Source organism: Amblyomma mixtum, chromosome 10 (assembly GCF_055824585.1).
Source record: "Amblyomma mixtum isolate Tamu chromosome 10, ASM5582458v1, whole genome shotgun sequence".
Classification (NCBI taxonomy): Eukaryota; Metazoa; Arthropoda; class Arachnida; order Ixodida; family Ixodidae; genus Amblyomma; species Amblyomma mixtum.
Genome location: NC_143021.1, coordinates 132,985,164 through 133,012,101, shown reverse-complemented (window position 1 = coordinate 133,012,101; position 26,938 = coordinate 132,985,164). Strand labels below are relative to the sequence as shown.

At 49.5% G+C, this 26,938-nt stretch overlaps 1 protein-coding gene across 5 annotated transcripts in view; it reads left to right on the top strand.

Moving 5' to 3' along the window:
• LOC149326990 (uncharacterized) overlaps positions 1-26,938 on the top strand; it is a 147,761-nt gene that overhangs the window by 82,615 nt on the left and 38,208 nt on the right. For 3 of the 5 annotated variants that reach the window (XM_089564100.1, XM_089564097.1, XM_089564099.1), the window contains exons 7-8: positions 1,466-1,544; positions 12,486-12,571. In XM_089564100.1, coding sequence (XP_089420226.1) covers positions 1,466-1,544; positions 12,486-12,571 — 165 coding nt within the window. The remainder of the gene's footprint in view (positions 1-1,465; positions 1,545-12,485; positions 12,572-26,938) is intronic. The other 2 variants (XM_089564101.1, XM_089564098.1) reach the window with 1 other exon arrangement.

The window sequence follows — 26,938 nt, the reverse complement described above, 5'->3', positions numbered from 1 at the left end:
CTTATTTTGCACGAACGAGAGGTAATTAACCGGTGAACGTACAATAAAACTTGGTTGATAGTCAGCGTCGTGTCCCTCTCTCTGCTTCGTCCCCGTTAGCGCTGTTTTTAGCCTCAGCTCAAATGCTTTTCTTCCCCGACCAACTGCACTCAGAACAAGGGCAAGAACTGTACGAGTTCGGCAGGGCACGCTGTTATCTTGAACGTTTTTATGTTTCAAGTTTACTCGTTGCTTACAGTGCGCTATACGCACTTATATTTGAACTTGCCGTCTTACGAAACAACCTTAAATCCTCCTGAGCGAGAGGTTGAATTGCCGAAGAAGTTTGCATTTCTTATCTGTTGTCCTAACAATAGAAGAAACAGGGGCCTAACAGTAGAAGCAACAGTCAAAGCTCAACGTCATCCTCATTTGACAACCAGTTTTTGAGCAAGCGAACAGCTTCAACTAATCTCGGCGATTAATCAGGCTAAGTGCTCCGTCTTTTTAAAATTTTGCTGCCTTACCTCCTGCATACGCGCTTTGAAACTCGCTCTTGTCATCAGGCTGGGCATGACGCGTCTATAAATAGCACTGATAAATCTTCGAAAAACATCTTATGTGTACCGGAAAAATATTATCAACCGAATACTGAGATGACATACTTCATGCTTTGAGGTCGTTTTTATATAAGAGAAACTAGATTCCACATCATCTGTGTGCTGGGCCACAAGCTCATACATCGTTGTAAGTGGGCAAACTGCCATCGCAGCTGCGCCATACATGGATTTATTACCAAATATCGCGGTGCCGATTTCAGGCACGAATGTGCAGGCGGCGCAGTGCGTTTCTGTGAGCCGAATAATATTGGCAGTGGTAGTTAGCCTTCGCTCTATTAGTTATTACCAGATTTGAATGGCAACGGTTGGAATGGAGAATTTTAGCTGAGAACACTCAAATTGCCACGCTCCAATGAGTCCTGCTTACGCTGAGATACGTATATTCACTAGGAAAAATCGGTCAGAACGGGAGAATAATTTGGACACCAATGCCAGCCGGACTGCGTTTGGAGCACGCCGTGCACTACTGTTGAAGGGCTCTTCGTTTTGCACTGAAACTGAATGGAGGTTTTTTCTGCTTTTTAGTTACACGAGCATTTCTAAATTAGTTTTAAAGCAACCAAAAATAAGGGTGCTACACGGGTTGAAAACTGAGCTGCCGCGGTGGCTCACTAGTTATGGTGCTCAGCTGCTGGCCCCAAAGACGCGAGCTGGATCCCGGCCGCTGCGGCGGCATTTCGATGGAGGCGAAATGCTAGAGGTCTTTGTACTGCGCGAAGTCACTGCACGGTACAGGACTCCAGGTCGGCAATGTTATTCTAAGCCCTCCACTAAACGTCCTTCACAGCCTGAATAGGTTTCGGACATAAAACCCAATAAAAAATGCAGAAAAATCTTACCTGCTCTGATTTGCAATTTGGTTACAGGTTCTTTTCAATGGCGGAAAGGCGGGAGGAATGGCTGGCCTGTGCCGGAATGGCGAATGCACACGCTACGATGAGCTAGGTATACAATGAAATTTCGCAATTTATTTGTTATGAATACTTTTATTACATTCTATACTATACTGTGAGTGATAGAATGTGTTACCAATAATCTGATGTAGGGAGACTGTTTCGCGCGTGAGATCAAGTATTGCTAGCGGTCATTCTAAGCAGTCTCAAGTACGTTTCTTTGCACTCAGTTCTTCTCATACTTCGGAGTAATCACTTGAAATCGCCCAGGCTTTGATTAAAGGAGGAATTTATCGTAAGAAATTTATACAAAGTTCGACGAAAAACAACCAGGTAGAGTGTTTGCAGCCAATTGAAGTCTTAACTAACCTTCTTTGCAGATGCTCTTTAAATTCATGCCCCACACAATTCTGTTTCCCGATATTTGTGTGCCTACTCGGCAGACTCGGAGTTTCCATTTGGCAAACTGCTTACTCATATCTACAGTCGTTTACAAAGATCTCGGGATGTAGGTTCGCAGCATACCCAACAATTCTGGAGAAAAAAAATTTTGAGCAGGAAAAATTCATGAGCGCACTTTTTTTCATGTACTGCAAGCTTTCTCAATAACAATCAAAATATCCGCAGACGAGCCGTCAGCAGACTTGCATTTGTTTTGATATTAACCTTCTCCAACCGTCAAAATCTTTGCACATCGGTTTTCATTGGTAATCTGAAGTGTGCGATGCGAACGTGGAAACACTACAAAGTCAATATTTTGCTACTCACTGGAAGAAAAGACCATTATCTTGAATATTTAAAATAAGATTATGTTACAGTTCTGCAGTCTTTCCAATTTTTCTATGAATGTTGGGCATTAAAAAAAATATTAAGGACCTGACGGTTATGCACGACCGGTCAATGAAAAGCATAGAAGCATAAGCAGACATACTTGTTCCACCTGGTAAAAGGATATCATCGCACGGCCTAGTGAGGCAACGCAGAAATTATTGGTTCTGCGCGAATCTGTATCTCCCAAACTTCCGTCCATGACTGTACACTTAGCTCTGTTTTCATCACACCTGTTTCCACCAGTGCATACCAGCAAACTGGTCAGCTCTCCTGTCTAACAGCACCACCTTCCCTTTTGCGGTACTTTTCTGTGAAATGTTTTCTCAATTTGGACTACAACGCGGAAGCAACATGAAGAGTTCAAGAGAGGGACGCAATTACAGGCTCTGACTAACGTCTGCCCTCATTATCACAACCTGGCTTATCTAGGCACCACGCTCGCCAAGACACAAGGAAAGAAAAACCACAGCACGATTTCACCTTTCGCCCATCCCTCCAATCATTCAATTTGTCATTTCGTTCAGAAACAGCAGCTCTTTTTGCTCAGAGCGCTTTGCTTACACATCAATCATAGAATTGCAAAACGGCGTTAGCTTCTGTTATCACCTTTCTATATATATTCAGCGTATGAGAAGAACATTTTCTCTTCTGAAGTCAGGTTTACAGTCTGCTGTATTAACAGTGTTGGCTGAATACTCCTGATTTCCCATCCTTCAGATTTCTCTCATCCCCTCATAGTCTTGTATTCAGATACCTCCCGGTTTGGCCGATTTAGATATTGTCGCTTGGTAAAGACTGAAAAAACACTTTTGATATTTTACATGTGGCGAACTGTGCCACGAAGACGTGTTCTCCAGCGGTGAGAGATTTAACCCTCTTACATAACTGATGCAGTTTCTTTCGGCCGGTTAAATAACTCCAGGCTATCAAAACTTCAGGAGCCCTTTACTACGCCGCCCCTGACAGCCTAAATCGCTTTGGGCCGTTAAAACCGCCTTAATCTAAACTATGTTTGAGTAGGAAAAAAACGACATCAGTTCACTTCCTATCTCCCTTATGTTGTACATGAAGGAAACCAGCAGTTGTCGAAACCAAGTAGCATAGGAGATTTTTTTTCTAATTCTGTTGAGAATTGAGAATTCTGTACATCATGCGCTCAAGAATGGCCGGTGGACTGCACAAGCCCAACGGCATCACTTTAATTTTGTAGAAGCCGTCGGGCGTACCAAAGGCTGTCGCTTGCCGGCCAGCAGCAGACCAGTCAGTACCCGGAGCGCAGCTCCAGTGAGGAAAATAATTCCACGCCTTGCAAGCAGTCGAAGGCATCATCAATACGGTGAAGTGGATAAACGTTCCTTCGCGTAATCTTGCTCAGGCGACGGTAATCAACGCAAAAGCGGATGGATCCGTACTTCTTGCGCACGCAAACAACCGGAGAGGCCTAGGAGTTGTGGCAAGGATGGATGCCGGCGCGTTGAAGCACGTCGTCCACTTCTTTGGTAATTACGTTGCGTTCAGGGGCCGACACGCGACATGAGCTCTGGCCCAAAGGGGCATGCGTGCCGGTGTCGATGCAGTGAGTGACGACGGATCTGCAGCCAAGACAGGTGTGCGGGAAGTCGAAGGACGGACGGAAACATTGAGGTAACGCGACGAGCTAAGCGGGTTGAGGTGGAGAAAAGCTGGCATCGGTGGATCCAGAAAAAAAACAGAAAAGGCGTCTTGGTTTGGCGCAGATGGATACGAATCAATGGCAGCTATCTGGAGATGGGCAGCATCTTCAGAGATGGAATATGTAACACCGTGATTTGCTGATTCGACATGTGCCAAGCATTCACCATGGAGAAGAACTGACGTGCAAGAAAAAGGGTTCATGACGTAAATTGCACTGTGGCCATCACAGAAAGTCGGAAGAGCGAATAGAAGTAGGAAACAGCGACGACGGGCAGCAGCATCAGTCGCAGGGAAGAGAACAGTTGAATCAGAATCGCAGGCGCACATTAGGGAGACCAGGGCTGCAGTGAAGGCAAGGATGTCAGTATCTTCAGTGAGCAGCATTTTACTGGCTCGGGGAGAGGTGTCGCAAGGCAGGGTGGCACAGAAAAGAGACAGTTCAATGCTGGCACGGGCACTGTCAATGATGAATGATAAAGGGTGAGAAAGTCGCAGCCCAGAGTGACATTGTGAGAGGAGCGGGACAGCTCGAAAAACGGTTATATACACAACGTCCCGGAGGCAAGCTGCGCATGCCGCTAGAGGTTAAATGTGATGCAGCTTGCATTGCGGAGACAAAAATTTGAAACAACCGCAGCCACTTTACGTAGTATTGGCAAAAGGTTGCGCTAATAACGGATACAGCATCGCACGTGTCCACAAGGGCGAGGACGGCGACGCCATCAACAAACACTTCGATTACATTGGCAGGTGAACAAGGAGTACTTGGACAGTTCGACAGAAGCGCAGTTCTTGCCTCCGGAATGGCTGTTAGTTTGCCTCCTGGCGGGAAAGTGAGCCTCGGTGCATGGGAGAGAGAGATCGGCGATGGGGAGGCGACCGGCGTGAAGAGTACCGGCGTGAACGATCAATATGGAAGGATTCCGTAGAGGCGCCGGAGAAAACGGGCAGCCAGGAAGGCGCCGGGTCGTAGTGGAATGGGCGTAGCCCGGCTTGTAGACTCGGCGCATGTTGGCGACAAAGCAAACCACCGGCAGAACCTATGAGGAGGTTGTCCTCGGTGCGCCATGGGTTCATGACGCGTGGCGAGTAGGCGGATGACGACGGATAGGAAACGGCAGAGGTGGCAGCGGCGCAACAGATGGTGGGAAACGGAGGCGTCGTGGCGCTGAGGTCTGGCGGCGACTTCGGTGTCTGTGAGACGGGCAGCCACACGCGAAAGCCGACAGCTGAAGGGCAAAACTTCGGCGACCTAAAGGGATGGCACAGCGTTGCGAGACGCCGGCAGGAGTTACAGCTGGCGGGCCATCTCTTCCCGCATAAAAGCCTTGATATTCTCGGGAAGCAGTGAGGCATAATCAGAAACTAGAGTACAAACTGCTAGCGCAGGAAGTGACTCGTCGGGCACGCCAGAACGGCGGGCAGAAGTCCTCTGCTTCGTGAGGACGGCATACCTTTGGCAAAGCGGGATGACAATGATGATTCCTTGCTAGCAACATCTGGAACACGACGGCGGAGATACCGTTCAAGATGTTATTAATCTTATCTGCCTCGGGCATTGATGGGTTATTGCAAAGAACAATAAAATTGATGGTTTGGTTTGGTTTATGGGGTTTAACGTCCCAAAGCGACTAAGGCTAAGAGAGATGCCGTAGTGGAGGGCTCCGGAAATTTCGACCACCTGGGAATGGAAGAACTAATAAAGGAAAAATATAAAATAAATAAAAGAAAACCGGTGCGCCAGAATACGCTTTCGCCTTGCAGCACTTTAGAGAGCCAAAGTGCCCCCTAAATTTCAACCGGCTCGATTTTCGTCTCCTCCTCTGCCTCCGCAAAGGCAGTGTGTGGACGGCCGAACACCTCCAGCGTTATCGTGGTGGTCTCAGTGCATTGTGCGCGAACTGCGACAGCCATGACGTCAAACCAAGCGCAACTGAAGCTTTTCGCTTGTATATCAAGGCTTAACCAGAGCTACGCCATTGCCTAAATTTTTGTTTCCCGGAAAGCGGCGCCTTTTCGCGGGAGGATATGAGGACATCACGGACGATGATCAGCGTTCCTTAGCGGGTACAGAATCTTCTACACCGGTCAGAGTTTGTCCAAGAAAGTTGATGGCTCCTTTTGAGGACAAAAGAGAAGATTTGGAAGTATATGTGCAACGCTTGGAGCGGATAGCTGTGGCGCAATGCTGGGCGCGCAGTGAATGGACCACGGCGTTGAGCATGTGTTTTGTCGGGGAGGCGCTGAATGTGTTTGGGAGGAAGCCTGCTTCTGATTCCATGGACTACTAGAAAGTCATGAAGGCATTCCTCCAAAGATTTAGGCTTACGGCAGAGGGTTTTCGCGAGAGATTTCGTACCGCGAAATATGAGGATTCTGAAATCGCTAAGAAGTTTTCCTTCAGGCTGACCAACTATTTCGACAGGGGGCTTGATATGTCAAACACAGAAAATAGGTTTGAAGGGGTGCGTGACAAGCTACTGAAAGAGCAGTCTTTAGCATGTTGCAGTCCTAAGCTGGGGTTGTTCCTGAAAGAAAGAAAGTTGTGTTCATTGAAAGAGTTTGCCAACACTCCAGACCGCTTTCTCGAGACTCAAAGACTGAGAAATATGGGTAAGGCAAAGGAGGAAGCTCAAAAGGTTGTAGGGACAGATGCGACAAAACCAAGAGCCTATGGCGGTGCATCGACGGCGCCATTAAGATGTTTCCTCTGTGGCAAGGTGGCACACCATGTAGTTGACTGTCTGACTAGTAGCGTTGCCCAGAAGACACAGGTTGTGTGTCAAGGTTGTAAGAGGAGAGGGCATGCTGTGGATGAATGCCGATATAGAACACAGGACCGAGCTACATACGTGGTCGACTCTCGAGTACAATATGATTGGTGGAGAATAGACGATGACGACGACGACGAGGATGACTTGTACAAACGCCACATGGCACGGGAAGTGTGTGCGTGTGGTGGTGGGGGGGGGAGGGGGGAGAGAACAGAGAAGCGGAGGTTCCGGTTGGTCAGGAACACCTTGGCCGGAAAAGAGCTATGCCGGCTACTGCTCCGGTGATCTCGAGTTTTACGGCGTCGCATCGTAGACTTCCTGCCGTTCCTGAGCCCGTTGCGGGGAGTTAACGGCTGACGCAACCACCTGCTACTGCCAAAGGTGCCTCCAGCGCTGCTGCCGCCCATCCTAGGGGTGCCCACAATGCCATCATCACCAGCATCGCCTCCACGGGCACTTGGACCGGGAGCTCGTACGACGCCACCAACGACGCTGCCAGTGACGCCAGCCTGAGCACTTCGAACACCACCTCGACGCCTGCTACCTGGATGCCTCTCAGTGGACCCATGGAACGCTTCATGAGCGCCGAAACTTGCGCACGAACAGCGAACGCTAGCAGACTGCGTGTTCCCGGGCCGTGTGCATTGGTGGTCTTTGTGTTTTGTGTTAGTTTTGTTAGTTATGTGTGCTGGTGTTCGTGGCGCGTAAGGTGTATAAATGTGCGTAGTGCGGGTACACCTGTCGCCTAGTCAATTCCTTCGGACCTAGTGTTCTCTGGGGATCCGGGACTCACAGAGAGTGGTGGTCTGTGATCATCTTGAACTTAGTATCCACTAAACTACAGTCTGAAATTTGTATTCTTCGAAACTACTGCGAAGGATTCTTTTTCTGTCGTCGAGCACTTAGTGTCGCGCCGTCGACACTAAACAACTTGCGTACGCGATTGCACGTTCGGCGCCATTCTGCATTAGCACCCCCTGAGGCTCTTGCTACCAGCGTCAGTGTGAACTTGCAGTATGAAAGTTGCGGTACAGCACCGCAACTCGTATTGAAGGTGATCCGCCATCACTAGGCACAGAATTATTACTGACGACGCTGTTCACCCGTCCACGAATAGCCTTATCGTATTTCTTGAGAGAACGCAAAACTATACAAAACTAGGCACGCGATATGTGGGTCGATGACCTGATTCATCCATCTCATAGCGCGTGGGCTGCTGGAGAAGATAATTGTGGAGAAGAAAAAAACATAGCCCAAATGAAAGCCCAAATATCTATAACAACTGAACTAGTGCGTATCTCAATACAAGGCTAAGTACAAATACGAATCTTAAGGGTGTGAGATGAGGAGAAAGTAAAGAATGTAACCAGTGAAAAGGCTCTAAACTTGACTTCGAAGACTAACATCTCTGCGCAAGTGCCCGGACGCCATCACTAAGGTGATAAAGAAGCTAATGTAATCCTTAAATTTTCTAAAAAATGGCAGCAAAGCTTCTATACGTCTCCGAAAAAAGAGCTGCAGATATGAACAAGTATGGCTAGTTGAGGGATTACAGAGATGGCGGAGAAGCTTGACGTAATTGTGCTATGGTTATGCGAACTCTTTTTTGTTCCCTCTCTCGCCACGAGCCTGGTGCCCATGTAAACTAGAGTGAGGTATAAAGGCAATTGTTAGCTAGCACTTGTATCAGCGTCCTTTTACTGTCTTGTCCACAATGGTACTGCGCTTTAGTCTTGAGCATGTGCAACCAACTTGCCAGCCATTACGTAAGAAACAAGTATTGCCTGACGGCAGCGGTGGTTCGATGAATAGGGCGCGGTTCGATGAATAGGGCGCTAGGCTACTGAGCCGGTGGACCCGGGTTCGAATCCAGGTGCGGCGGCCGTATTTTGATGGAGGTGATACGCAAAAGGTGTTCGCGTGCTGTGCGCTCTCAACGCTCGTTAAATCTGGAGGCTTCCTAAGGCACCTCTTCTTCAGCCTTCTTTCTCTTCCACCTTTTTCCCTTTCCCCATGACACGGTTGAGGTATTCACCGACGAGTGACACAATTACTGCGGCTGCGTCATCTCTTTCCCTGAAACACAAATTTAAATTTGTTTCTTCGCGTTACTTGGCCGATTTCCTGGGTAAAAGGTGTAGTCGATCTTACAGTTTAGCGGGAACATTTCAGTCACTAGCCGTTTAGTCTCTGCAACCTTTTTAACAACATTCACTTGCCTTTAGATGTGGCTTAGACGCATACTATCAGCCTCGCATGCAAGATTACCGCGGTTTGAATCTCGGTGCCAGACTGTTCTCCACCAGAGAAAAATAATTCCACGTGTTTATAGAATTGGATTGCCAGGGCTGCAGTGTGTCTTGAACTCAGTGACCAAAACTGACAAATCATTTCCTAATGAAAACATAATTGGATACACCAACTGACTTCACGGTAGTCTAGCAGCGTAGTTCGAGGAACTAACCGGTATTAAATGAGTGGTCATTGGGCTGAGTGAACTAAGGAAGAGATGGAGCATATGCAGTGCTAAACGATGGGAACGTAGAATGCTACCGCGGATTATCGGACAGACGAGAATTAATAGTGTGCTTCCTGATGAAAGGGTATACAGCCAGAAGCACAGAGGAACTGTAGGGTAGTAAAGATAGTGTGGCCGTTATTGTATTTAGGCTTCATAAGATGTACAAAAGCCGGTACAGGCCAAAGCACCTACAACCAGCCATGATGACCAGTTCGGCGAGAGCTTCTATGGAGACATGGAATTGGCAATGAGGAAACTAAAAACAGTACACTGTACTAAATAGTGACTTCAATGCCGGGGTAGCAAATACCCAGGCTGAAGACAAGGCAGAAGGCAGCCATGGCATTGACCCTAGGAATTGCAGATGGCATTTAGCAGTGTTTATAATCGGAAATAATTTACGGACCATGAATACCTTCTCTCCCCAATGGAAAAAAGAAAGTTGACATGGAAGAGCCCGAATAGCCTGAAAAAACAAAATAGAATCCATACTATGTCTTCTTACTGGCACCATCAGGATGTAGAGGTCATCCGAGGTGTACGTTGAAGTAACCTAAAGATGGTCTTGAATCTTGAATCGGTTTAAACTTGAACAGGGAACACAAGAAACTAGTCAGGTGGAAGCTCATCAATGAGTTAGAGGTATGAGGGAAGTAGTCAGTGTATGAGAGGTACGAGAGAATGACAGTGGCCACTTCAGTCGCGCTTTAAAGGGACACTGAGGAGAAATTGAATTTGGCTTGTATCGACAGAATACCAGCTCCTGATTACAAAAACGCCACTCATACTGACAACAAAGCTCTTGTAACGTAGAAAAGAGCAAGAACCAAAATACAGGTATCGCCGCCACAGGCCAAACTCGCAAGTACAAGCGTGATGACGTCATAGGACAAAGCAGTGTTGCTAGAACCAAAGGTTCTAGGAACTCTAGGACCCGAGAAACCACAAATCACTGAGGCGCAGCCAATGCATGCGCAAATCTCCTGGACGTCGCCAGATGGCGCCACGTACCCAGCAACTACGCGCGCGCCTGAAGCATCGGGAACAATCAGCGTCTGCTCACCGGCTAAGCGGGCTCCCGGTATTCCGCTAGCGGTAACAAGGTACACGGTATGCTAAAGGTGTCTATTTGCGAGAACTTCGTTGACGACTTCGAGAACGAGATCCATCGTAACGCTGGCAAAACGCGAGTGCAAACGTAAGCGAAGCGACTGTAGATACGGCCGCAATAGCCGATAGATGCCTTCAACGTGCGGCCGGCGGTAGGTTTCTTTTCGGCTGCTGCTAGGCCGCACTGCTGGCCGCCAGAAATCAAGAAGTCTGCGTTACGTCATGTTCACGTCATGTTTCACGTCACTTAGTCCTGTGTCGTCATAGGAGAATAACAAGTTTGAATCAGAGCGGCGGGAAAAACTTTTTCAACTTCGAATCCAAATTTATTAGAAATAACTGCATCTTTCGCTGCCGGCCAAGTGGCAACAAAGCCATGACATGCCGAACTATCGGATTTTGCTATAAAAAATATATTAATAGTGCTCTCCTCACTGTCCCTTTAAGCTACGAAAGCGAACAAGAGCGGGATCTTCGAAAGCAAAAGAAAGGCGCAGAACTGGCCGCCTGGGACAGTGGACAAGTCAGTCGAGCTTTAAACTACGTGGCGGTAGTGACAGGTGTGCGCTGCATGTGTTAGAATTGGCAGCATTGTAGCATAAACGCTGCACTGAAGGCATAGGCCGTCGTGTTCATTGTGTTCATTGTCGCTGGCGCTGACAACGTTTTTGGACTCCGATGATTTTTATGAAACGAAGTGCGCATAACTGGCTCCCTGGGTCACTGGACACCTGTATCGAGCTATGGGGTGAGTGCAGCGGTGAGAGAGAGAGATGTGGGCATGTGGGCGGCATGCGTTAGCGCTACTACGTTGTGGCAGACACGCGGCCACACGCCACTGCAGCAATAGGCAGCAATGTTCTTTGGGTGAGCAAACTTTAGCGGTCAACCATAGACTGCCACCTGCCAGGGTAGCAGGGCGGGCGCGCCGTCTATCCAGTGTCCGGAATGCACTCAACGTTACAGGCGCCAAGCAGCGTATAGTTGCCCGATACGCCACAGCTTTCGCTCTCTAAGCAGGTTCAAGAGCAGTTAAACCCCAGCTAATTTTTATTTAAGTCATACTTGGCTGTTTATGAAAATGATGTAATAAACGTGTACAGCAGCGTGTAGTTGAATATGCAACTCGTCTTTGGTCACAATCATCATTATGCCAACATAAACCACTGCAGAAAAAGGCCTCTTCCACCTCCAATTAATCCCGCTATGTGCCAGCGGTGACCCCGTTATCGCCTCAAATTGTTAACCTCATCCGACCACCTAACTTACAGTCCGTTGTCCTTAACGACCATTGGTTTTCTTGCCTTCACACTAAGAGATTCTTGGCACTTTCCACTGCATCACTGGTATAGCCGCTGCCTTTGTCAGTTGGTATACAGCTGCTGGAGCCTGAGGGCCGAGGGTTAATTTGTGGATTCATAAATAAGCTTGTAGACAAGTGATACAAAAGGGTGGTCAAGTTCTGCTCTGCTGATGGATAGCGTTCTGGTTCTTGACAACGAGATCATACCTCAGCGAAGCCATGTTATGCAATTCCATGGACTACTTTTTTTCTCCGGTGAAGAAATGCGCGGCGCCCGAACTCGAACCCCGTGCTCCTGCACGCGAGGCGAATGCTCTCCTCTAGGCCATGGCTGCACGTTTTATTATCTGTGTTTTTATTTCGCCGAGGTTACCTTCAGCGCATTCATGTTGCGTTCAACCCCACTTTTGGTATATGGTCAGCAATGTTCAGTGCAATGCCAAAAGAACTGTTGTGCACATTCACCGCCACCTTCTCCGAATCGTAGGCACATGCCTTCACTTTTATATGTCCACTCATGCTTACTTTCCTGTCTCCTACCCACTCTTGATATAGGTCATAAAAAAGATAAATCGTTGTTATTTTCAGACCAAACATTTAAAAACATTTAAGTTTCAGAATTTTTTTTCCACCGTTGCGTTTATTAAAGCACGTGCCTGTCTCCGACCACAAAATTAAGTATTGTACTCAGCAGCACTGCTTATGCCTATTTGTTTACACCCGTGGAAAGGAGTTATTTGATTTTTACGCTGATGTACACCTCATTATCATTGTCTCTAGCAGATCAGCAACCGTACGGAAGTGCGGCGGCTACAAAGGTGCATTCTGGAAAATATAAAAAGTGCGAGGAGCGGTACTACACCGGGGTAAGTATATAATAGTTTTAGCTCAATAATCCAATATACTGTCGCTGACTCTACAAAAAATGACATTATTTTGAGTCTTCGTTGCAATGTGGTGTATTCTAATTCGGCACTGCAATAATACTTACCCGACAGCCATCACTACCCAAAATGCATTTTCATATTCGAAATGCGGCTTCCCTTAGTACTTAAAAGATATTTGGATAGTGGAATAATCTCTGAAGGCCTCGGTTTGCCTATCTCTACCTGAGACAAAATTTCCTACTTACTAATACTGCCGGTTAATAAGTAATTTATATTTGACATTCACTCCGTACAGGTACGAGGGGGTACCCAAAAGAAACCGGACTAAATTTTTTGGTCGACAAATCTTCGGTGGTACCGCGTTTTGCCACTAGGAGCGCATAGAACGAACATTTCAGAGTCAGTAAGCCGAGTGCCGTCGTTGAAGGAGGTCAGACTAGTTTAGGCATAGTTTTAGAGTGACGACTGTTTTGTGTGAATGTCGTTTTTGCAATGGCTGATTTTCGTGAACAGCGTGCGCCGGTGAAATTCTGATTTTTGCTCGGAAAAAGTTGAATGGAAACTCTTGAAATATTAAGAAAGACGTACAAGAACGATGCTATGGGGACAACTCAAGTGTTCCTGAATCGAATCCTGAATCAAAGCAACAATCATGCCAATGGAAAACTTCAAACTCACCTCGCCTCAAGAAAGCTCGTCAGGTGAAACCAAACCTCAAAACAATGATTTGTTTTTCGACGTGAGAGGAGTCGTTCATTGAGAATTTGTTCCACAGGGTCAGACAGTTAGCCAGGCTTTCTACTTGGTTGTTTTGAAAAGATTGGGCAACAGTGTGCTGTGGACGCGGCCAGATTTGTGGCGGTCGGGTGACTGGTTTTTCCATCATGGCAATGCCCCTGCTCACGCAGCCCTGTCTCTACGACAATTTTGGACCAAAAATGGCATGACCCATATTCCTCAACCCTCATACTCTCCCGACCTTGCCCCGTGCTACTTTCTTTGTTTCCTAGAATGAAAAAATAGGTGAATGGGAAGCGTTTCGCTGATGTTGCTGAGGTGAAGAAAAAAAACGACGGAGGCACTGTCAAGCATCACAAAAGATGAATTTAAACAATGTTTTGAAAAATGGAATGAAAGATTCGACAAGCGTATCATTGCAAGTGGAGAATACTTTGAAGGAGATTGAAGGTCTGTGCTTAAAATGTGCACAAATAAGTTCAAACAAAAATAAGTCCGGTTTCTTTTGGGTACCCCCTCGTATATCACTCAAAGCGCACCCTCTTTAAGCCGCTCATTTAGCACCTCACCTAAAATTTGCCTCGGCATTTGCAGGCCTCATTCTCTGCTTTATCTGTAATAAACCCTTTTAAGTATTCCTATTAGGATTGTTTAAGCGCTTTACATACGGCAAACAGTTCCACACTCTGATTGTTGCGTTGTTCATTGTATGTTTATGGGTGCAGGTAAATGCCAAACTCCATTTTGAATTAGCGCATTTTGAGAACTCGAAAACTCATTGCTTAAGACCCCCTCAAGCTAGTGAAACAAATGTGGTGTTGTATGGTTCCTTAGCCTAGTGTCAACGACCTAACGGATCATGATTATTTCTTGCCATCCTGCTATGAGAAATGCAATTTGTTTGTTGTTTAGTAATTTTTTATGTATGTGTGAACCAAGCTAAAAGTCGCCGAAACTAACAAAAGCAAAGGGGAATATTTGCATTTTTTGAGGTCGTGGTCTCATTGAACGTGAAACTTTTAGTGTTAAATACTTTATTGATACAAAGAATATTGATTCGAAGAGAGATGAAAACCACCAGATGAAGCCATTGGGATCCAAAAAACCTACCTATGGCGGTACTTCATTTTAATGGGTCGTAACCTTGAGGGTGTACACAAGTGCATATCTCGTCTATAGCGGCGGACGTAGCACGTCCTGTATTACCACGAGTGCAACGTGGAACGTGATTCAACGGTATGGGCGGAAACTGTGGACGAACCCACTTATACAACCTATGGCATCAACACAGCCAGAACAGAGACCTTAGTTTATGTGTTGAGCATACAATCGTAGAGGAAACGAATGAATCGTATATGTGCAGATCTCAGCGAAAAATCTTATACTGTCATTTTCATCATAAAAATTCAATATAAAAAGGGATATCAAACAATATTTGGTATTTATGAATATATTACAATAAAATTATGGCCATTTCTTCAACCTTGAGTTATTGGTGGCTGAACTGTTTCATCGCAGTACACTCTGCCTGCTCTCCTTTTATTACAGCTGACTGAGATCTGGTGCTTCGCGTAGCGATGGCAGATGCCGGGTCTAGCAAAAATCTTTTTCCTTCCATTTACTACGTTTATTAGACCACCACTACTACTAATAATAGTTCGTTTTTCATCTTTGTCCTCTCATGGGCACTTTTCACGGCATTCGTTTTCCGTCTGTTATAAATTATTATTTGCTGTCGTTCTCAAGTGCTGTTACATGTATTACGCATTTCTATGCGCAGTGGGTGGAGTGTGAGGTTAATATAACGGCATTAAGAATGCTCAACAATGTGAGCGGCAGAACGCTTTGATTAGTTCGCTAATAAATAAACTGGTTAATGAATTGTTCGAGCAGAAGTATTTGTTGTTGGGCTAGTTGGTTCATAATAAGTTCGATAGGCCCCAGGTTACAAACACAAGAAGACAGAAAGATGGAAAGAGGGCCTTTCTATATTTCTATTTTCCTGTTTTTATTCCCTTGCGCCATTCGAATTTAATAAGGGTTCTAGTTTGATTTAAGGGGGATATTGTTTTTCCAGAATTGGAGATTGTCCTTCAAATAGTCCAGTAAAGAAAAAACACTTCATTAACAACTTAGGCGCCTTTTACGAGGGGCGAGAAAAAGTCACATTGGTATGTGGCTTCACACCGAAACTCAGCGGCAATGGGCGTCTCTGATGTCGATCGCTCCTGCCTGTACTTTGAATCACAATGCTGACGCTACCTCAGGCCCAGTAGGGCGAGCCCGCGACATTGCCACTGATTTCGTTTCAATCAGCGGCTTCGGTACTTCGCGTCAAATTCGACCTCAGAGTAAGTGCGTGGTCGTTGTCGTTTGTGGAAACGGAAAAAGAAAGGCTCACGGCGTTTAAGCTTGTGGCGCGTCACAGTATCGGGCACGGGATGGCATCGTAGAGCGAAGAAAGGTTATTCACCGAAAAAAAGGTGGACATGGTTGTCGCACAGATAACCATGGAGAAGAAGAAAAATCTAGCGCCGCAGTTGGACGCTTCTAAGCAGCTGGAGCGCCGTATTCCAGCGGAGACGACTTAGTTTGGGAGCATGTTTCAACTAATTTGCTTCTGCAATTCCGTAGCGTCGGCACAGAGGCCTAAACTGCTTGTTCTGAACTAATAGTTTGAAATCGGCGCGGTAGAATTCGCAAGAGCGATGCCATAAGCCAGCATTCGACAAATAGCTCAGTGTTTTGGTGCGAGCAGGATTTCAGTGCAGATAATCGTTGTGAAACAATACATGTATCCTTTCCATGGTCTACACCAGCAGGTGAGTGCGTCAGGACTTTAATCAACCGAATGATGAGGCTGGCTTTCGTAATTTATACACAATAGACTATACTCACGCTATTGGGCGATAGAAAAATACGCAGATTATAACACAACCCATACACATAGCCTTCATTGATTACGAAAAAGCATTTGACTCAGGTGGAAACATCAGCCGTTATGAAGACATCGCGGAGTGATGGCGTAGAAGAGTGTTATGTGAAAATATTAGAGGATATCTATTACGATTGCACAGCTACCATAATCCTCCATAAAGGTAGCAATAAAACTTCAATAAGGCAAGATGTCAGACAGGGAGGCACGATCTCGCCAATACTATTCAACGCCTGTTTACATGTGGTATTTCTGGGCCGGAAATGGGAACATTTAGGGATAATAGTTAATGGAGAATACCTATGTAATCTGCGATCAGCTGACGATTTTGCTTTGTTAAGTCTCTCAGGACACGAACTGCAAAGCATGATCAATGAGTTAGACAGGCAGAGCAGAACGGTGAGGCTAAAAATTAACATGCAGAAAACCAAAGTGATGTTCAACACTCTGGCAAGGGAACAGCAGTTCGCAATTGGTAGCGAGGTGCTAGAAGCAGTAAGATAATATATCTATTTAGTACAGCTAGTGGCCGGTGATTGGGATCTTGGAAGGGAAATAATGATAAGTATAAGAATGGGGTGGAGTGCATATGGCAGGTACTCTCAGATCACGAATGGCAGTTTACCAATATCTCTCAAGTGAAAAGTACAGAGCAGCTGTATCTTACCGGTACTCAGCTATGGGGCAGAAACGTGGAGGCTAACAAAGAGGGTTCAGCTAAAGGACAACGCAGCGAGCTATGGAAAGAAAGTTATAGGTGTAACGTTAAGAGATCGGAAGCAGATGGAGTGGGTGAGGGAACAAAAGCTTGTTAATAACATCTTAGTGGAAATGAAGAGCCGCTGGTCCATCAAGGTAACGGAGTGGATTGCAAGCGAATACAAGAGTAGCAGGGGCGGCCGGAAGTTAGGTGGGCGGATGAGGTTAAGAAATTCGCGGCTATACGGTTTCCTCTACTGGCAAAGGACAGCGTTAATTGGAGAGGCATGGGAGAGGCCTTTGTCCTGCAGTGGGTGTAGTCAAGCTGATGATGATGACGAGCAGCTCAGTGCAACAGATTTGAAATGAAGGCAAGATTTCTGTAACTGGCTCCTGATTCAGTTAAACAGTTATCCTTGTGTTTTACGAATAATATCAGGGTGTGTGAAGCACAGTTCTGACTGCAATTAGCGTGTGGAGCTGCACAATGTCCATTATGGGGCTGATGTGAGCGCTCGCTTGTATTGAGCGCACAAACAGCACCAAAAGTGGGTAGTGAACGTTTCGTGCGGCATTTTCAACGAGCGAATCGTCGGTCACTGCTGTGATGAACAGGTACTGACCGGATGGAAGTACTGTGAAGAAATTCTGGAAGTGGAATATATGATTGCAACCCTCAAAATGCTCATTGAAACGTGGCACCAGCATGATAGAGCGCAGCGCACTCCTTTGGACATGCTATGAAGCAACTCGATGCAATGTTTCCACAGCAATAGTTTGGTTGTAATGGCCCTTTGCTATAGCTCACAAGGTCTCCGACTTGGCCCCTTTATAGTTTTTCATGTAGGAGCACATAAAACATGTGTTTGCCGCTGTAGAAGTTCTCAAGGAAGTCGAGCTCGAAATGCTGAGTCGCGTACTTAATATTGCGCACGAGCGACAGCCTTTGTGTTGCTACGGAGAGAGAGCATTTCCAGCCTTTCTTATGAAATTTCTGTTTATTTCGAGCACCACTTCCCAGGTTGCATGTTAGTCTACAAATCGGAATTTTTACACTAAAGCGAAACTTTAACAAAGTGCACAAGTCCAATCTGGAAACGTTGTTCAATTACTGGGAGGTAAATAATCAGCTCTTTTTTGTGTATGTTCGCAATTTCGATATTTAATTTTCATTCGTTCTTGAAGATATTAAATGGCAGAAGGTTGCTGCCAATCGACCATTATAGGAGCGTTCGACTCTAAAAAAACGCGCCCTATGTTCAGGTGCAGAAAAAAGTTTACTTTAGCAAGGAACTGAAGAAAAATTATTTCACTAGTGATATTTATCAGGCACTGAACGTTGTAGGCAATACCCACAAGCTAGTTGAGGCCTCAAGTAGGGGTCTCAAAAGACGCGGCGTGCGGAGGCATGCGGCCCAGCGGCCCTACAAGTTTGATCCTTTTTCAGAAAGCTCGAGCCAGCTTCACGAGTCAGCTCCACCACCAGACTTGTTTACCATCTGGAATTGAGTAAAAAATTAGGTGCGCAGATAGCACTGAACCTTTGCGAGCAGGAAACGACTCATGGGCACCTGAATCTGCGTCACCTTACGACGTACGTCAGTTCCCTTAAGTGCACACAAGTTGCAAGGCGCCCGACACACTTCACTCTCTCGTTCACTCCTCGGCACCCTAAACATAAAAAAGCACCCACACCCCAAGACACGGGAACAAGAAGGAAAAAGTCCGCCTCCTTCCATTTCCTGCATAGCCTTCGCTGCAGAGATAATGGAACCTGTCTGGGAGCGCAAAATTTCTCCGCCATATGAGGAAAATATGACGTGGAAATTTAAAAGCACTAAATTCCTTTCTCGATTCCCCTTTATTTCTGACTCTGGCCTCCTAACTTTCATCTTCTGCGAGGCGAAAGTATGGAGGTAACAGGCACGGACGACGCACTTACAGTAGCCACAAGAGAGGTAATCAGTAAATTTACCAATTGCCCAGCTCCTGGGATGCTGCAGCAATAAAACTACTTTTTTTTCCTCTTGAAATTGCATTCCGAACACGAGACGGGCAACTACAGGCGACTACTCAGAAACATAGAGAAGCTCAGGGGAACGCCCCGGACAACACAAAAAGCATGCTGGGAGTTGTCGGGAAGAGCTGAGTGACTTTTTTTTTTGAAGGGGTAGAAGGAGCTAGGAGTGGTGTCTCAAGCTCTAAATAATTTATCACCTCCTTGCTTGAAGGAGGACAAGAATTCACATCTACTATTTATTTCCTCCCTGTCAAGACACGGACTACCTGACTGCAAGACACTTTACAAAAGATTTTCCTTCTGTCATTCCTGAAATCCCGCTTTTACCCTTACGTACATTTACCGTTTTATGTAGATTAACTGGAAAATTGTGGCGCGAAATACCTCGAACAGCCAAGGTGAGAAAGGGTACAAGCAGGATGGGGTGCTCACTTAGCTAGTGGAGATTATTATTTACCAACTTTAGCAGTAGGAGATGAATTTCACGGGGGTGTTAAGGCCCGCAGAATGAAGACAAATTTAAGGTGTCCAAACTTCTACTTGTGCAGTTGAGCGCAATCCGTGAGTACCGATAATCTCAGCGTCATGCAAGGGTTCCTAGAAAGGCATGCCCTCTTAGCCAGAACTTGTTGCATTCCTCCGAGCCCATTTGCGCCTTGGAGACGTTCAAATCCCACATGTCGTATACTACATGTACTTTTTTCGGTGAGGGTTGTGATTTTTTTTTCTCACCCTTTGTCACAATATTTGGGAAGCTATATTAGGTATGGTACCATATCGAACACCACTTGGCGATTTTCTGCTCTAACTTGTGTTTCACTTCAGCCGGACCTATTTCAACATTTTCGACAGATCTTGTGGTAGCACGAGCATGGGCTTTTCGCAGCGAACGTTCACTTTTGGGATGTCGCGGTCGAAGGCTTCAATGAAACTAAAGGCTGTGGGTGATTCCTCTGCGCGGGGACGCACAGGCAGTGACTCGAGGCAGGTCTTCGTAACAAAAGGTTTATTCTTACATTGCAGGGGGGTCAGGCGTCGTTGGGGCAGCGGAGGTCAGGTGGTCCCCTGGCAGGGCAGGTGTCGGGAGAGTCGGTCGGTGTCCAAAAAGGAGAGAGCCTTCGCGGTCGCGCCTTCTTAAGAAGGCTCCCTCGCGCAGCCTGGTTCCCCCCGCCCCACCACTCGGGAGAAAGGGTTCGACGCTACCCGCGGTCAGCGGCGCGGGATTTGAGTTGGCCCGCGACCGGACCCTACATCTCCCCCCCCCCTCAAACGGCCGTCCCGGGGTCCGCCCGTAGGCGGTAGACGACCTCCGGGTCCGGGTCGGCGTCCATGGTTTCGTCGAAGGGGGGAGGGGAGCTCGCCGGGGGGCCGCTCACCGCTAGATGGGTGGGCTCCTCACCAGCCGCGTGAGGGAGCGAGGCCCCCAGCTTCCCTGGGGGCCCTGCCAGCAGCGGTCTGCAGAGCTCCTCGGCCGCCGGGGACAGCAGGTCTGGGCGGATGGACTGGAGGATGCGGAGGGCCGCCTCCTCCGGGCTGCCCCTCTGCAGTGGCGCAGCGGGGGAAGGTGCTGCAGCCGCCAAGCGCTTCTCCGCCGCTCTATGCAGCACACCGGCCTCGTGGCGGAGCCGGTGCACAACAAGTGTTCCACAGAAGGAGCACAGGCCGGCCCGCTCCTCGTCGTTGTACACGGCCGGTGGCTCCTGGTCCCTCTCCTCCAGGGTCAGGCCGCGGAAAGGCTGCGGCACTGCCTGGAGGTCACCGCCGCGAAGGGGCTGCGCCTGGTCCCGCCACCTGGACCTCGCGTAGTAAGAGACGGCCGCTCCGTTGGCGACCGTGGTCCAGGTGGCCACGTGCTGCAGGACCCTGGGCCACTTGGGTTGCGGCTACACAGCGGCCGGAGCGCCGGCTTGGTGCTGAGGGGGACCCTGCGCTTGATCGTCCCTGGCACTCTTGCGTTGGCCTGCTGTACTGGGAGGTGCTCTCCAGTGGTTAGGCGCGCTGGCGGTGGGGGCCACCGCGGCCGTGGAACCGGCGCCACTCGCGCGGCTCCTGTCGCCGGCCGGGTGGCGCGCCTTGATGGCGGCCACCGTTCGACGGTGGTCTGCCTTCCCTTCTGGAGTCTGAGCCCCGGGTGTCGGTCCTCTGGAGCTAACTAGAAGACATACTGAGAGGGCGAGAGCATTGCGAGTGATTATCAATCGAGAGACACGGGTGCTACATGGCGCTCAGGTTGTAGCGTCGGTTGCGAACCGTACCGCTATCTGCTCGTCCTCCCGGGGGTGGGATCGCCGCATCGCGCTGATTTTCCACCGCTTCGCAGCCATCGTCCTTGCGAAGGTGGAAAGCCTTCAAATCAGCGACATGCACCGGACCGGCGGTTTCGCCGTTTGTCAACAACCAGAGCTGGTAGGTGAGCGGTGTAGTCCGTGCCGTAACTTCGTATGGCCCAGCCCACTTGTACGCTAGCGACGCTACGAAACCGCGCACTGCGTTACTAAGTCGGTGCGTTCTCTTTAGTACTAAGTCGCCCGTGTTGAAAACGACGTGACGGCGACCTTTGTTGTACTGATCCGCCTGCTCCATGCGCGCGACATGGAGGTTTTCGCGAGCAGCGCGCTGCGCTGCCTCCAGGGCTCCAGGAGCCTTGCCGCGTCGAGTAGGGCATTCTCTAGCGGAAAAGCGATCTCTCCCCCAAAAGTCAAGTAAGCTGGTGTAATACCCGCTGACCTGTTCACGGTTGTCCTTGTGCCGAACGCCAGCTCGGACAGCCGCGCGTCCCAGTCTCTGTGCTGCTCGGTCGTCGCGACCAGCATGCTCTTCAGATTTCGATTCACCCGCTCGGTTATGTTGCTCTGAGCGTAGTAGGGACTCGTTCTCCTGTGGTGGATTTGAACCGCCCGAGAACAGTCTGCAAAGACTTTGCTTGTGAAATAAGAAGCATTGTCCGCAATAAGGTCGGAAGGGAAACCGAAGCGAGTGAAAGTCTCCAACAGTTTTTCCCAAATTCGTCCCGACACAAGCTTCCTAAGGGGGAAAACCTCGACCCACTTGGAATAGTGGCCCGTTATTACCAGGATGAATTGGTTTCCGCGCGCGGACCAAGGGAGGGGTCCCATGATATCGCACGCGACCACTTGCCACGGGTAGTTGCTAACTACCGCCTTCATCATGCCAGCGGGCTTGCCCACCCGAGGCTTGGCTACCTGGCACACCGGGCAGGTACGGGCGTATCCCAGCACATCCTGTCTCATGCCTGGCCAGGCCGCGACACGGCATAACTTGTCGTAAGCCTTACTGCCGCTGCCATGGCCTGCCAGCGCTGAGTCATGGAAGTACTGCAGGAACCGTTTCCGCAACCTTCTCGGGACCACGACTCGGAAAGGGGATGCGATCGCCTCTTCCTCATCAACTTGGGGGATATAGCGGAGCAGCAAGTCATCATCGCCCAGCAGATACGCGTCGTCCTTGCCCTCAGCGTTCCCGGTGCAAGCTACGCTGCTCGCATGCTCCTTCAACACCCGGTGGCAAAGACCGTCTGCTTTCTGGGCCTCGATCAGCTCTTCTCCACTGACCGCTACTCCCCAAGACAGATTTCTTTCTTCCTCGCTGTTTGGAAGGCGAGCGGTCACCGCCACGAGCTGCTGTGCTTCCCTTCTCTCACAGCACCGTCCGGGATCTTTGTCCGTCTCCTCTTTCGCCACACCCGGCGCGACAATCCCGTCCGCCCTCTCCTCCTCTCCAACAGCGGTGACGCCGCTTTCTACAAAGCTGGGCTGCGTCTCTGAAGCGATTCCGCCAGCCTTCCACGGTGCGCGCGATAAAGCATCGGCCACCTTGTTCAAGCTGCCCCGGCGGTACTCAATGGCATACGCGTAACGTTGCAACGTCAGCGCCCATCTCGCGAGTCCACCTGTCGGGTTCTTGAGCCTCTTTAACCAAGACAATGCCTGATGATCTGTCTGCACGGTGAAGACCGCTCCGTCTAGGTACATGTCTAACTTCGACAATGCGAACATGATCACCAGGCATTCCTTTTCGATCACGGAGTAATTCCGCTCCGCCGATGTGAGCGTGCGACTAGCGAACGCGACAGGGCGCAGTTTGCCCTCGTGTTCCTGCAACAAAACAGCTCTAACACCGTAGTCACTAGCGTGTGTCTGCAGGACAAACTGCTTGTTCAGGTCGGGGAGGCGCAGACTAGCGGTATTCGCTACCGCGCGAGCCAAGGCATCAAATGCGCCACTGTTCCTTGCCCCAGACCCACTTCGAGCCTTTATGCAACAGCAGGTTCAGCGGCCTTGCAAGCTCCGAACAGCGCGGGATGAATTGCCTGTAGAACGCAACCATGCCCAAAATCCTCTGCATGTTTTTCATATCCATGGGGCAGGGCTAGTTCAGAATTGCCTGCAGTTTGGCATCATTCGGTCTCAGTGAGCCATCATCCAGGACAAAGCCCAAAAGGTTCACTCTCTTCGATGCCAACTGCACTTTCTTTGGATTGATAGTTAGACCGGCACGTCTCATTCTATCGAGAACGGAATTCAGGTGAATGAGGTGCTCCTCGAACGACTGTGAGAATATCACAATGTCGTCGAAGTACGCCATGGCGTAGTTGGACCTTGCGTCACCCAGCACGATGTCCATCAGTGGCATGAACGTGCTCGGGGCGTTAGACAAACCAAACGGGAGTCGAGTAAATTCGAAGAGCCCGCGGTGGCAGGTGAATGCGGTTTTCTCAATGTCACCTCCGGCCACCTCAATCTGCAGGTAACCTCTGCTTGCATCTAGGACTGTGAAGAACCTCGCGTTCCCTAACACCTACATCACAGCCTCGATAGACTGGAAAGGGTACGCAACCGTAGGGGTCAGTGAGTTGAGCTTACGATAATCAACACACAGCCCGACTGATCCATCTTTCTTCGGTGCTAGAACCACTGGTGACGCCCAGGGACTTTGCGAGGGTCTCACCGCACCGGTAGCAATCATCTCGTCAGGGGAACAGTCGAGAAGCTGCCTCTTATGCGCACTTAACGGCCTCGGGTTACACCTGAAAGGGCGCGCATCAGCCGTTTGAATCTCGTGCTAAAGCAGATCGGTTCTGCCCGGTTTCTCCGTGAAGCAATCCGAAAACGGGAGTAAAGTTTCCGTGAGCCTTCGGCGCTGACTACTGGGTCCTGAGAAAGACGCCATAATTGCTTCTAACGGGCGAACGTCTTTCAGCATCTCGAGGGAGCCCCTCTCCCTTTTTGTCGCACAGGCGTGGACACCCGCCTTTTGTGCAGGACAGCCGAGCAAGGGTGCGCTTTCAAAGGGAATGAGGGGGGCGAGAGGGCTGTAACGATAGCCATTCTCCTCCATGTCGAGCACAATGCCTTCGCTCGAGAGGAAATCCCTTCCGAGAATTACTGGTATCGACAAGCCAGGCAGATAGACGAAGCGATGTCTCCGCATTCTGCCGTCAAAGCACATTGTGAGACGCACTGCTCCCTTTGCTTTTTCTGCCCCAGCTGCTAGGCTTAACGGGGTTTCGGCCGGTCTGACACGGATGTTACCAATCCGGCAGGCCTCGTACACCTCGTCACCGACCAGTGACAGCGTTGAGCCCGTGTCTAGGAGTGCGGAGTAGCATCGACCCGCTAACTGCACTAGCATAAATGGGCTTGAGCGCGGAACAACTCCCTGAGCTCTACAGGCGAGCGGGACAAAGGCCTCTCCTTCGCCGGCGCGGCGAGCAGGCGATACGGCGCGGGAGTTCTTTTCCTGACTAGCGCCTTGACAACCAAGAAATTCTCCCCCTGACGGTGAAAGGCCGGTGCCACCAGACATCACCGCCAGCGTCTGGCGTTTTTCTGCATACGCCTAGCTTCGCATTCGCGTGCCATGTGGCCGGGCTGGTTCCAATTCCAGCAAAGCCGGTCATTCGCCCGCCGCGTGGACGGAGGACCCCTCGTTCCACGAAGCGGTTGGGGACTACTCTCCCCTTTCTCCGCGCATTCCTGACTCTCGCTTGGCGCGCGGCCTGTGAGGCCAGCACGAGGCCGCTGCTCGAACGCGTACGGGTCCAGTGCGGGAGGGACAACAGGGGGTTCCGCCTGCCTTTCCACGGCCATTAACTCGGCGCGCCGAGCTCTCATCGCGTATTCTCGGCCTCCATCCCATGCACACCACGGTTCTAGCGATTCGGCTGGCCTGGGGGATGGCTGGTGCGCAGTTCGGCCAGTAAATCCGCCTCCACGGTCTTGGCCTCCTGTGCTAAGGCCTCGAGGTTTGTAAAACCGCGGCCCCACAGATAGGGCTTGAAGCGTGGATGGCACTGCCTGATCACACGCGCGACCTGATCTCGGTCGGTTGCGGTCTGATCTGCCCTCTTGTACAGCTCGTGCATTGCGCTTACGTACTCGAGGAGGTTTTCCTCTGGGTGTTGGGTGCGCAACGCGAGCTCCTCTAGCATCCGGCGCTCATAGTCAGGCGGCAAGAACTCGGCGCGGAAACGGTCTTTGAAGTCCGCCATCGACTGGAAAGTCGGCTTGCAGCGCCTCCACCGCGCCGCGCTCTCGACGAGTGCTGCAGGCAGGACCTGCCCTAACATCACGTCATCTGGGGCGCCCAGACTCGTCTGGTAGTCCTCGAGTTGTACAAACTTGTGGACTGATTTCGCGTCCGTGTACTCGGAAAAGGAGGGGACCTCCATATTTATCCGCGGGCGCGATGCTGTCGCCGATGCTGCCGATGCTGCGGCCTGGTTGGCGCCAGCCACCGAGCCGAGCTGACGGGCTAATGCGGCAAACATCTCCGTCACCTGCCCTATTACGGCTGCCGTGTAGGGAATCTCTGCCGCGTTCCTGGCCTCACTATCGGCTGCCCCGCCATCCAAAGCCGTGGCTGAAACATCGCTTTTGGGACTCATAGTTCGCGCAAATTGACGGGGAAAAGACGAGGCTCTACCCTGCGCGCTACTTTTTCCAGGCAAGCCCGCGTCAACTGTCCGTTCGCACCGGCTAACGGCTCATGAAAAACAAAAGGAAATCTGTCCAGAAACACAGGAAAATTGATCTACAAACATGAAATGTACAAAAAAAACGGCCGAAAACTACATAAACAACACAAAACTCCCAACAAAATTAAAACACTGCACACGTCGCTACCCCGCGAATATTCCGCCTGACCTGCTCCTTAGCCCCTGCGGTCCGGCGTGGCTCCAAACAAAGAGGGCCTGCCACGAGTCTGGCTGGACGCCCCAAAATAGGCAGAGAAATCGTCCACAAGGTGTTAATTAAAGCCCCACGTTGGGCGCCATTGTTTATGAGCGATTGCTCTGCGCGGGGACGCACAGGCAGTTACTCCAGGCAGGTCTTCGTAACAAAAGGTTTAATCTCACATCGCAGGGGGGTCGGGCATTGTTGGGGCAGCGGAGGTCAGGTGGTCCCCGGGCAGGGCAGGTGTCGGGAGAGCCGGTCGGTGTCCAAAAAGGAGAGAGCCTTGGCGGTCGCGCCTTCCTAAGAAGGCTCCCTCGCGCAGCCTGGTTCCCCCCGCCCCACCACTCGAGAGAAAGGGTTCGAGGCTACCCGCGGTGAGCGGCGCGGGATTTGAGCTGACCCGCGAGCGGACCCTACAAGGCTAAAGGCTCCTTAAAGCACTATGCGAATCGTCTGCGAAGAAAAACTTCAGAAGCAAGTTGCACCCGTTATCGCTCCTAAGCGTTGTAAAAGCTTCAAGCCACGATAATGTTTAGAGCTCAAGGGTAACTCCTGCGGTTAAACGAGGAAACGTCTTCTTGAAGGCCAACTGCCTTTGCTGATTGTATCATTTAACACACTGCAAAAGATTGTCGCTCTTCACCCCCCCCCCCCCTCCTTAAAAAGAAACGCCGATGTTATTGCCCTTTTCTCGTCTTTTTTTTTATTTTCCGCCGTCTGACCCGAGAATACTTATTCTCAGAGAGAGGGTTCCCGCT